Genomic DNA, 13,325 nt, shown 5'->3' on the forward strand with positions numbered 1-13,325 from the left:
ATATTAATTTTTATAACAAATTCGATATTTAAACGCGATTTTTAATTACTATAAATAAATAAATCAATTAATTACCTTGCTGAAGTTTTCATAAAAGAAAATTTTGCCATAAAGTGCAGAGAAAAAGTAAACATTTTTGCAATTTTGTCGAATTTCAGATATCTTCTGACAATTGAAAATACAACAATACGAAGCTAATGTTAGTAAACAATCGAACGTCACTATAAATCTTTACGCGTTACGTCAGATTTTTAATATAATAAAAAATGTAATGAAATTAAATTATATTTTTAGAAATAAAAAATTTTTATAGGAAAACACGTATTTATTTAGGTTAGGAAAACGCAAAAGAAAATCCCGAAATCTCCTCCAGCCAGTAACATATGGCACCGCACATTATTTAATTTCTTGCCGGGAAAGCTATGCAACTCGTCGCTGGACATTTTACTCGTCAATTTATTTTTTCCTCACCTATGTATGATTTATTACGAACATTTAATTATTGCGGCATCGTCACAATGCCGGGCTGCAATTGTCAATCATATTTTTAATTAATTAAACATTTAATAGTTGTTTTCTACTTCAAATTTGTAGTGGGTTGCCTCTGTACATTATGCTTTTCCCGTTAGCAAATAAGTCGTTCTAGTCATCTAAGTAACTACTTTCAGGGGAATTTTTCGAATTGAAATAACTATATTTCTAATAGAACTAATAAATATATTTAAAGTTCTTAATTTAGACATCTTTTAAATGCCTGTTGAAATTTAAGTAGATTCTTTAATACATTATGTGGATAATAAAATAAAAACATTTTATAATTCAAAAACTACATTACATTTATATTTCTTTCCAGTCTTGAAAATATTATCATTAAGTAGTCTATTCCTATTATCCCAGAGTTGAAACGGGGCAACTTCTCCTTCCAAAGATAATAAAATGGTCCGAATAAAGTTTACTTCGATCAAACTCGATGTTTTAGTACCATATATCGACCTCCATTTTAATATTTTAGTCTGATCCAGGACTCGATCTGGATCAATGTAAAATATTCAGACTGAGATTATGTCATATGAACTATGAGATAATCTCAATCTAAATTTATTAGATTGATCCAAATGGACCCATTCGATATATCGGGAATGCTTCAAGGAATTAGAAAAATGTCCATCGACTGAAAATTCAATGCCGAAAAGCCAACACACTTATGTAACAATCGAGTGCAAAACGTATTGTTGAAGAGCGCTAACAATGAAAAAATGAATTTTATTTTAGATTTATTTTATCGTTTTCATAACATTTTAAAAGAATTTTCGAAACCGAGAAAAATGTACATTATTTTTACAGGTTTTAGGGAGGACAAAAGTCTCGATTTATTTACATAAATGGTTTCAAATAATAAAATTGTATCGTAAATTGCAAAATTCAAAGTATACAAGTTTTGAGATGGATAAAATGAGGAATTGGGGGTGTGTAAAGTGGTCATTAAAGTGATCAAACTACAGTACTATACCAAATTCGAGTTTAGAAAATTCGTTGCAATCTCAACGAATTTGCGATTTTTTAATAAAAATCAGCGAAGAAAAGAAAAGTTTTCTGCGTAGGATCTTCGATTGGGCATCTTCAGACAAGAACTGATCTATTTTAAATATTAATTTTAAAAATTTGTTTACAGCTGACACTTTTTCAAAGCATTTTCAACCAATTCATTATGAAAACTGACTATAAATGGAAATGTTGAATGCACTACTTCGTCTTAAATCACAAGAACATCTAAATAAAGAAATAAAAATATGTGGTATTTATAAAAATAATATAAAATTACCTATTTATCGTATGTAATGTAAGCATTTAACCTACAACAAGACTAATTTTTTAAAAAGAATTTCATTATTTTATATGGATTTTACGTCTGTTTTGAGTTAAATTAATACATAACAACGAAATTCACATTATCCACGATGCTAAGCAGTGTTTTTAAACGAAAAACAATATTAAACCGAAATAATTACTTAAAAAGCAACTTATTTTTGATTATAGGCCTACAACTTAAGCTTTTCTCTTATGCCCTAATGGTTTGCTTAATACAGTAGTGTCAATTCACTTTCTGTTTTAAAATCGTTTATCAAGCCGTACATTGAAATTAAAAAAGATAACATTGAAAAAAAATTTGCATCTCGGTTATAGAAAAATTTATTGAATTCTGGAAAAAAAAAACATAGTATTATGATTACCAATGCAGAATTTCAAAAGAAGAAAAGATTATATAATTGGAAAAATCCCAGCGACAACAACAGATACCAAATAGACTATATATTAACTAAAGAGAGGTACAGGAATTCTATTCAGATGTAGACATAGACTCGGATTACAACCTCTTACACTCAAAACTTAAACTGAAGTTAAAAAAATCAGAAGAAAAAAAAAGTTATAAATAGACTTTAGAATATTTCAAAAAGGCAAAAACTCAAAGAGATAAATTAAAAGTGTACTGAAGGACCAAACAAATTGTGGATATCAATGAAAGTAAAGATTTGTCTCACAGCAGAGAAACAGGTAGAAAGAAAGGGCAAAGGACTCATCAACTTAGATTACGGAGGAAATGCTGAATATAATAAATGAAAGAAAGTGGAAAATGTAAACTGTGAAGAAGGAAAATACAAAAAAAATCAACAATAAGTTAAAAAGGATGATTGAACGAGCCAAAAAATGGTTTGAAAGAGATTGTGAAAAAATTGAAAGTCTGGAGAAGACAAAAAGATTTGAACTAATGTATGATAGAGCTATGAATGCATTTTACATCAGAAAGGGCTAAAAGAGTAACTATTAATAATAATTGTAAATAATAAAAAGATCCCGCACAGACAACAACAGAAGTACATTGAAAACACTATGTTTCAATAACTTGATATTAGAACATAACGATTTCTACCGTTTATAAACACGCAATAAACGAAATGGTTCGTAATATTGTGTCAACAAAAATATTACATTTATTAAGCAACTTTCTCTATTACAACCGATTAAATCTACAGTTACCCCATTTTTATAGTAAATAGTGCTTCTCGACACTTTACAGTAATCCATAATTTTCTGCTTTAACTTTTTCCACTTTGTGAGTTATTATGATGGCCTTTTTCAATTGTGAATTTGGCACCGTACATAAATTTCTGTTTTTTTTTTGTTTTTTTGTTTTTACTCGCATACTTAGTGGAAATGAAGAAGACATTTCTCTCCATATATCTGGCGACCAGGCTAACAATAATGGCAGCCAAGTGGAGTATCAAGTTCTCGACATATAGGGGAAGATGGGGCGGGATGAGGTCGTTAAGGTCCTCATCCCGACGGGGTAAGATGGGAATATTATTTTTATATACAAGAAAAACGAATTAAAATGATTAAACTGTCGTTTCCTTCGATATTGGCACAAGAACAACGCGCCCATTTATCACAGCGGCTACATTTATTATTATTTTCCGAATAAATAAATATAAAAGTTTGAACTTACTCGTACAGTCGACCCCCCTATAAGACGGTAGATACGTTCCGTCCTTTATGAATCGATTTCTTACGAGTCCTTACCAATCACAGCCCGACACGTATGCACTTTACGGACTACGGCTGTTTGAAAAGTGTTCTTCCACAAAATTAATCGATTCTAGACTAATTCGACTCAACATTTCCAAAATACGTATATTTTTTTTGGAAATAATCCGTATAAACTACGCTATAAACAAAAAATTGTAGGATTACTTACCGAGTGTCCACCATTCGACATCGCCGTTCCTCAAGCTTGTTTTCGCCGCGGAACAGCTCAGCAAACCGCGGCCGCGATTTTTTATCTTATTTTTCTGCGAAAACTTCGTTGAACTTTGGAGACATCATTAATATAAATAAATTTAATCGCCGTTGAATAAAGAATGTTTCTTTCACACAAAATGTATAAAATTACAGTACTGTATTAGACTTACGGTACCTAATTTACATACTGTACAGACGATAGTTCGCCTAAACTCTCCGTAGCGTAGCGCTAGACGGCGGAGAGCATATATACATAATTATAATAAAGTNAGTGTTTTTTAAACTTACCTCGAGTGTTTCACGAGAAAAAATATTTTAAAGTTCACATTTAAAACTCACGAATTTACGACAGTTATCTCGAAAGTTTGGGATTTTCCGAGGCAATAAAAAATAAATATGAAATATGTGAACTAAACACATGAAAGTTTACTTTAACTATTAAGTAAATTTTGATTTCTTATTTTGTGGGATGTTGCTTTTGGCTGTAAAATCATACTTTTTTTTAGTGTAATCATTTAACAAGTGATTTGCAGCAATGTGTACAGTTTTTTTTTATAGAGATTAGCAGCTACATGTGTTTGACAATGGTGTTTAACATTAATTTCATAAGACTTTTTTTCTAGCAGTTCAATAACTATATTTCTATAATTTTGCTGTTGAAAATTCACATTTTGAAGCTATTTATACAAAAGTTTTGATGACGTACACATGGTCAATGCAATAGATGACATCTTTAATTGGATAGCAGAAACCACTACTATTAGGTGCGGTTATTAACCTTTCAAAAAAGAACGGATAATCATGTCTTTTAATTAAAAAGAAACACTCTGGAATAGTGTCTTATAATGAAGCTCATTTCAGCTTTTTTGTTACTGTGTAAGAAGCATAACCCCCTATATAGGTAAGTAAAGAACATTTATCATCAGATATCTTATAAATAGCATCATCGTCATCTATACAATCCAATGCGAAAGTCTGGGGCAATATCTGTAAATTAATATACTTTTGTCACTTTCATTTGTAAAAATTTCTTACAGAATACACGAATTTGCATATATTGGAATGTTACCAAGAAAATTTGATATAATGACAAATGGAAGCAAATTCTGGTTTCTAAGCTTATCTTTCGACTCAAAAATTTGTCTGACTGATATATGAAACTGAAATCCAGGCAGTTGAAGATATTTTTCAAATCGATCTTCTAGGTTATTAGTTTGAATCTTCCCACTTAGGAAATAATTACTGTATTTCCTTACTTTGACAGCTAGTGTTCTAACAGCTTCAGCAATGTTTGTGGGCTGAGCTTTAAAGCAAAATTTTTTTTCACTCGTTAATCCAGATTCATTTGGACATGTTTCCCATCGTTGTAACCAAATTAAGAACTCATTCAAATACTTTATAATGTCGTGTTATTGGGATATAAGAGTCTTTTGAAAAGGTTTTCAGAATCTCCTACTTTTCAAAGGTGTTTTTATCTTAATGTCTGACCACTTACATATAATTTCTAGGTAATTAGCTGTTGCTTTCCAGACTTTTCTGGTGCATGTAGTTGCTTTAGTGCATTGAATGAGGCAATTCGAAGTTCTGAACATTGGTCATCATCAACATGAAGATATACTATCTCTTTTTCTGGTTTTTTATTTAACCAGTTATTACGAATGCACTTTAATATGTGTACTGTATCAATGACAAAATAAAGATTTTTATTAGAATATTTTGGGTGAGAATACTCGTAAGCATGTGTTACATTTGGAAGATTATTGAAAAAAGTTATTGATGCACTGTTTAACTTATTATTATTTGCAACAACTGCACAACTTTAATGCCAAGATCTTCCAATCTCAATATGATGTTTTTCACAAAATTATGCAATATGTTACTTGTGATTGTTGTGATTGGCAATACGTGCACAACCTCTTTAAAACTGAACAACATACTGTTGATTATGAATACATATTTTCGGTCGGCTAATTAAGGGAGGAAATGTATTTGGAAATGCTTTATTCAAACCACATTTCCTCCCTTATAATTTGAAGAATTTGATTGCAAGTGAATTTCATTCATTAGTACGAGTAAAACAACTACTTAATCATCAGATCATAAGAAATTATTTTTTATTGATAGATACTGTAACAAGTTTAATGGATATTTTTCTGATATGGGATTTCTTTGAAAACAATTGCATATTTGTCGAATAGTGGATGGACTCGGCACTTTTAAGATATTTGAAGCCCTAAGAAATTTGTAACTGTGTGAAGATATTCATTAAGCTTACAAGTATCATTGTGCTTTAAAAGGATGTTTGTCTGTTCCTAATAATAGGTAAGAAACTTACCTGTTCTCCTAAAAAAGCAATCATCGTTACCTTGTCTGGCAATATGGTTTCTAAATGATCAAAAGTGCACATAATAATATTAACAAAATCATCGATAGAAAAATTAGCAGAATCTGACTTAGAGAATTTCACGTTTCATTCTTTCACAATTGTTTCTATAACATTTAAGTTAGTCACCTTACATGGAAAATTCATGCCATGAAGTACTTTCAGTTCTGTGTTTTTAAAGTATATTATTGCAAGTGTGATCTACGTGTACACTACATCATATGTGGTCAGTATATATTTGTAGTCTACAAATTCATTTGAATTTTCGCTGTTGTAAATTGCATAATCAACAGCATACTAAATTGATATGCATTTGTACAAATATTATTTCACAAATAAAATAAGTATTCGAATGAGATCTTAATAGATTAGAAAGTATCAACAAATAGGTATCTTTTGAAATGTGTGTTTGAAGCATGTCATTTATGTAATGCATATAATTCAATATCATCTACACAGAAATGCTAGAATATATAACAACGATCTTAAAAGGAGGAGAAATTTCATTCTAAACGCTATCACTCTTATGGAATCCATAATTATACAATCCTGTAAAAAATACAGAGGAAATATCTGAATTTATTTTAAAATACAATAGGTAATGTCACCATTTACCTATGAATAGGGCTAGAAAAAGATCTTACGATTTTAATGAAAATGAAAAATATAAAGACGTTTCTATCGCGAGTTATTCAATTCTGGGTCAAATTTATTTTAAATAGCCAAAATGGTGGACCTTCGGTTAGGTTCATTTCGTTTCCGTTAGATTAGCTTAATTTTTGGTAGACTTTTCCATTTTTATATCTATTTTGTTCAAAAACTACCTTGAATTAATAGCTAGTGACGTTTGACACTGAGAGGCTTGACGGCGGCTCCCTTCCGGGAGGAGTCCGTCTGGACCACGAACAGTCGGAGTGCGGCCATGTTGGCTACATAAGGTAAATCTAACCTAATTTTGATATCTTATTAACACAGAAATATTAAGTTACGTTACGCAAGTTTTCGATATTAAAATTTACGCGAAAAATGATAAAATGGAGAGAAAAATAACTCACAATTTCCGAAAAACGTTGTATTTCAAGATGGCGTTGGCAATAAAAAAATGGAACGAATTCGAATCCATCTAGTTTTGCAATGCGTAACGCGTTCTACGCCATAGATGTAATATTTCCAGTGTTTTAATCGCATTTTTTTTTAAAAGGAAACTTTCTTTTTAACAATTTTCTTATCTCGGATTCGGTAAAATATTTGTTAAATGTAACACTTGGCTAAAAAGAAAATTCATTCGGATAAACGTAATAAAATCACATGGATGGCACACAATAAAAATTAATTTCTAATAAAATACACGTTACTATTTATTTTTTTTTTGAATTTAATAAGCATCTATTTGGACTTTTTCGATCTTTAAAATTAAGGTGCGATTTATAATCGTGCACAAAGTCGACTTAAATGCTATCTGATTGGCTATTTGTTCCTCGCATGTATTACGATGTTGATTTCCCCACTAATTCGAATTTGTATTAAAGTTTTTTGATTGTCTTCAGAATTATAGAAATGCGAGTGAACAATGTCCCGCAGACGGGTAAGTTTACCCATGAAGCTAAGTTTAAGACTTTAATTTATTAATAAATTATTTTATATGCAAATCTTAATGAATATATTAATTTTTATAATAAATTCGATATTTAAACGCGATTTTTAATTACTATAAATAAATAAATCAATTAATTACCTTGATGAAGTTTTATTAAAAGAAAATTCTGCCATAAAGTGAAGAGGAAAAGTAAACATTTTCGCAATTTTGTCGATTTTCAGATATCTTTTGACAATTGAAATTATAACAATACGAAGCTAATGTTACGAAACAATCGGACGTCACAACAAATCTTTACGGGTTACGTCAGATTTTTAATATAATAAAAAATGTAATGAAATTAAATTATATTTTTAGAAATGAAAAATTTTTATAGGAAAATATTTATTTAGGTGATACAAACGCAAAGGAAAGTCAGGAAACCTCCTCCAGCCAGTAACAGATGGTACCACATATTATTTAATTTCTTGCCGGGAAAGCTATGCAACTCGTCGCTGGACATTTTACTCGTCAATTTATTTTTTCCTCACCTATGTATGATTTATTTTTATAGGAAAATATTTATTTAGGTGATACAAACGCAAAGGAAAGTCAGGAAACCTCCTCCAGCCAGTAACAGATGGTACCACATATTATTTAATTTCTAGCTGGGAAAGCTATGCAACTCGTCGCTTGACATTTTACTTTTCAATTTATTTTTTCCTCACCTATGTATGATTTATTACGAACAATTTATTATTGCGACATCGTCACAATGCCGGGCTGCAATTTTCAATCGTATTTTTAATTAATTAAACATTTAATAGATATTTTCTACTACTAATAGATTTTTCTAATATTCGATATTTATTAGTTCTATATTTCTAATAGAACTAATAAATATATTTAAAGTTCTTAATTTAGTCATCGTTTAAGTTAAATGCCTGTTGAAATGTATGTAGATTCTTTTATACGTTATGTGGATAATAAAATAAAAACATTTTATAATTCAAAAACTACATTACATTTAGGCCTATATTTCTTTCCAGTCTTGAGAGTATTATCCCAGAGTTGAAACGGGCCAACTTTTTCTTCCAAAGATTATAAAATGATCCGAATAAGGTTTACTTCGATCAAACTCGACGTCTTAGTACCATATATCGACCTCCATTTTAATATTTTAGTTCAATCCAGGACTCGATCTAGATTAATGTAAAATATTCAGACTGAGATTATGTCATATGAACTATAAGATAATCTCAATCTGAATTTATTAGATTGATCGAAATGGACCCATTTGATATATCGGGAATGTTTCGAGGAATTAGAAAAAAGTCCATCGACTGAAAATTCAATGCCGAAAAGCCAACACACTTCTGTAACAATCGAGTGCAAAACGTATTGTTAAAGAGTGCTAACAATAAAAAAATTAATTTTATTTTAGTTTTTTTTTATCGTTTTCATAACATTTTAAAAGAATTTTCGAAACCGAGAAAAATGTACATTATTTTTACAGGTTTTAGGGAGGACAAAAATTTCAAGTCTCGATTTATTTACATAAATGGTTTTAAATAATAAAATTGTATCGTAAATTGCAAAATTCAAAGTATACAAGTTTTGAGATGGATAAAATGAGAAATTGGAGGTGTGTAAAGTGGTCATTAAAGTGATCAATCTACAGTACTATACCAAATTCGAGTTTAGACAATTCGTTGCAATCTCAACAAATTTGCGATTTTCTAATAAAAATCAGTGAAGAAAAGAAAAGTTTTTTTGCGTAGGCTCTTCGATTGGGCATCTTCAGACAAGAACCGATCTATTTTAAATATTAATTTTAAAAATTTGTTTATAGCTGACACTTGTTCAAAGCATTTTCAACCAATTCGTTATGAAAACTGGCTACAAATAGAAATGTTGAATGCACTACTTCGTCTTAAATCAAAAGAACATCTAATTAAAGAAAGACAAATATGTGGTATTTATAAAAATAATATAAAATTACCTATTCATCGCATGTAATGTAAGCATTTAACCTACAACAAGATTAATTTTTTAAAATAATTTCATTGTTTTATATGGATTTTACATCTATTTTGAGTTAATTTAATACATAACAACGAAATTCACATTATACACGATGCTAAGCAGTGATTTTAAACGAAAAACAACATTAAACCGAAATAATTAGTTAAAAAGCAACTTATTTTTGATTATACAACTTTAGCTTTTAACTTTAGCTTTCATATGGCCCTAATGGTTTGCTTAATAGTGTCAATTCACTTTCTGTTTTAAAATCGTTTATCAAGCCGTACTTTTTAGGTGGAAGGAAAGCATTGAATAAAATGCGGATAACATTGAAAAGAAAATTTGCATTTCGGTTATAGAAAAATTTATTGAATTCTGGAAAAAAACATAGTATGATAATTACAAATGCAGAATTTCAAAAAAAGAAAAGATTATATAATTGGAAAGATCCCAGAGACAACAACAGATACCAAATAGACTATATATTAACTAAAGAGAGGTACAGGAATTCTATCCAGCTGTAGACATAGACTCGGATCACAACCTCTTATACTCAAAATTTAAACTGAAGTTAAAAAAATCAGAAAGGAAAAAAGTTGTAAATAGGCTTTAGAAAATTTCTAAAAGACAAAAACTCAAAGAAATAAATTAAGAATGTACTGAAGGACCAAACAAATTGTGGATATCAATGACAGCAGAGAAACAGGTAGAAAGAAGAAAGGGTAAAGAACTCATCAACTTGGATTACGGAGGAAATGCTGAATATAATAAATGAAAGAAGGTGGAAAAATGTGAACCGTAGAACGTGAAGGAGGAATATACAAAGAAATCAACAATAAGTTAAAAAGGATGATTGAACGAGCTGAAAAATGGCTTGAAAGAGATTGTGAAAAAATTAAAATTCTGGAGAAGACAAAAAGTTTTGAACTAATGTATGATAGAGTTATGAATGTATTTTACTTCAGAAGGGTTGAGAGAGTAACTATTAGTTACAGAAATGGAGAGAGTATGAATAATAAAAAGATCCTGCACAGACAACAACAGAAATACAGTGGGTGATCGGTTAACGAACAGATCGGATAACGAACGAAATCTTGGAATGGATTATGTTCGTTAACCGATCACCGTACATTGAAAACACTGTGTTTTAGTAACTTGATATTAGAACATAACTATTTCCAATTTATTCCTACTGTTTATAAACACGCAATAAATGAAATGATTCATAATATTGCGTCAACACAAATATTACATTTATTAAGCAACTTTCTCTATTACAACCGATTAAATCTACAGTTACCCCATTTTTACAGTAAATAGTGCTTCTCGACACTTACATTAATCCATAATTTTCTGCTTTAACTTTTTCCACTTTGTGGGTTATTATGATGGCCTTTTTCAATTGTGAATTTGGCACCGTACATAAATTTCTGTTTTTTTTTTTTTTTTTTTTTACTCACATGCTTAATGGAAATGAAGAGGACATTTCTCTCCATGTCTCTAGTGGCCAGGCTCACAATAATGGCAGCCACGTGGAGTATCAAGTTCTCGACATATAGGGGAAGATGGGGGTAAGATGGGAATATTATTTTTATATACAAGAAAAACGAATTGAAATAATTAAACTGTCGTTTCCTTCGATATTGGCACAAGAACAACGTGACCATTTATCACAGCGGCTATATTTATTATTATTTTTCGAATAAATAAATACAGTCAACCCCCTATAAGACGGTAGATACGTTCTGTTCTTTAGGAATCCGATTTTGTAGGAATCACAGCCCGACACGTGTGAAGTTTACGGACTACGGCTGTTTGAAAGATTTTCTTTCATAAAATTAATCGATTCTAGACTAATCCGACTCAATATTTCCAAAATACGTATATTTTTTTTTTGGAAATAATCCGTATAAATAACGCTATAAACAAAAAATTGTAGGATTACTTACCGAGTGTGCACCATTCGACATTGCCGTTGCTAAAGCTTGTTTTCGTCGCAGAACAGCTCAGCGAACGGCGGCCGCGATTTCTGATGTTATTTTTCTGCGAAAACTTCGCTGAACTTTGGAGACGTCATTAATATTAATAATTTTTATCGCCGTTGAATAAGAAATGTTTCTTTCTAAATGACAATTACTATATGTTTCTTTCTAAATGACGATAAATGACAATTACTATGGTTATTGAAATATTGAATGTAAATGGGGTTTGCTTGCAAAACCTCCGCGGACGAAGTTGCGGGTAACAGCTAGTAATCTAATAATCTTAATCTTAGCTATCGATACTTTTTGCCCCAGCAACGCCGGGCTCATCTGCTAGTATTATATCATTAAGTTATTCACTTCATATGAAGTTTTTCACGATAAAGCACGTTAATAGCTTAATTTTTGGATTTGACAGTGAAATGCTTGTGATTAATTATCGTAATAATTCTTCTGATTAATTTAAAAAAACAAACAAACATTTTTTCATTATGTACATTTACTTTTCTGGCTATTATATGTAACGGCCAGTATGACGATCGGTCAAGAAAATGACCGCCCAATATTTTTTTCATTTTCGAACTACGGAGACCTTCAAAATTCAAAAAATAAATTGAAAAAAAATTTCGTACGTATGTATGGATATGCATCTCCGTAGTATGTTGCACTTCTTTTTTACCCAGTTTGATGCGTAATAATTGGTCTAATTTTGTTCAAAATACTGAAGTTTTAAAGGGAGAATCGTGTTTTGAGGGTTAGATGCTATTAAATTTTGATGGTACAGAGGGTACATGTGTAAATATAATGCGTGGGGTCAAAATTAATGAAGATTTTACTCGTTATTAGCATTTACAGTATTTTTTAAAAACCTACCCCTTCCCTTAAAATGAAGCTTTTTGTTATTTTATAATAGCAAAAATATAACAAGTTTTTAAATAAAATTGTATAGCAGATGGTACAACTTAACTTTAAAGTCTGATCTTTATAAAATCATTTAACAAACAAACTTGTTACGTACTTTGTACTGTACGTTCGTATCATTTCTGTTAGAATTTCTGTCCGAAATGAAAAATTCGTTCTTGACAGGATAAAAAATGTAGAAACAACGCAAAAATATGTTATCCTTGAAAATAGTTATGTAAATCAAAAAAGTGTTGTTGTGCATTAGAAAACTGCGTTTAAACTAAATTACTTCTTACATGTTTTGTATAAATTATTAATTTGTTTCGGTTTGGTTTACGGTTGTATACGGCAATGCAACATGTGAGCAATCTGCTGAAAGAGGATCTTCCCGAAAGTGCTTTGTAAGAGAAACTGGCTACTATTTACGTGTTACAAAGAAGATTAAATCCGAAAAACTATACTTGGCTAGCCCATTGACGAGAACGAACTAACAATTATCGGTATTCGATGGTTTTGTCCATTAGCCAACTTATTAGACGAGGGATTTCCAATAAAACTTTGTGGTTCCACAATAAAATCCGTTGAGTCTTGTGATGTATGAATGTACCAAATCAGATTTGGGTTGTGAGGTGTAATTTTAGTCTCGTATACTTCTTGT

At 30.3% G+C, this 13,325-nt stretch overlaps 1 protein-coding gene across 1 annotated transcript; it reads right to left on the minus strand.

Moving 5' to 3' along the window:
• Positions 1 to 4,781: 4,781 nt before the first annotated feature.
• LOC111616283 lies at positions 4,782 to 6,157 on the minus strand. The gene is made up of 3 exons (XM_023357717.1): positions 6,134 to 6,157; positions 5,309 to 5,587; positions 4,782 to 5,192 (listed from the first exon to the last, which is right to left on the minus strand). Exons 1-3 carry the CDS (start codon positions 6,155 to 6,157, stop codon positions 4,830 to 4,832), a joined length of 666 nt encoding a protein of 221 aa, XP_023213485.1. The 3' UTR covers positions 4,782 to 4,829.
• Positions 6,158 to 13,325: the final 7,168 nt, after the last annotated feature.

Source organism: Centruroides sculpturatus, unplaced genomic scaffold (assembly GCF_000671375.1).
Source record: "Centruroides sculpturatus isolate CEXI.00-Female unplaced genomic scaffold, Cexi_2.0 scaffold2425, whole genome shotgun sequence".
Lineage (NCBI taxonomy): Eukaryota > Metazoa > Arthropoda > Arachnida > Scorpiones > Buthidae > Centruroides > Centruroides sculpturatus.

What these genes read in the sequence shown, in the direction of transcription:
- LOC111616283 (XM_023357717.1), bottom strand. Translation starts at nt 6,157, where the DNA reads ATGATTGCTTTTTTAGGAGAACAG. An exon ending in TTGCTTTTTTAGGAGAACAG is followed by an intron (nt 5,588 to 6,133) that starts GTAAGTTTCTTA and finishes AATAATAATAAG; the next exon opens with TTAAACAGTGCATCAATAAC. An exon ending in CTGGAAAGCAACAGCTAATT is followed by an intron (nt 5,193 to 5,308) that starts ACCTAGAAATTA and finishes GACATTATAAAG; the next exon opens with TATTTGAATGAGTTCTTAAT.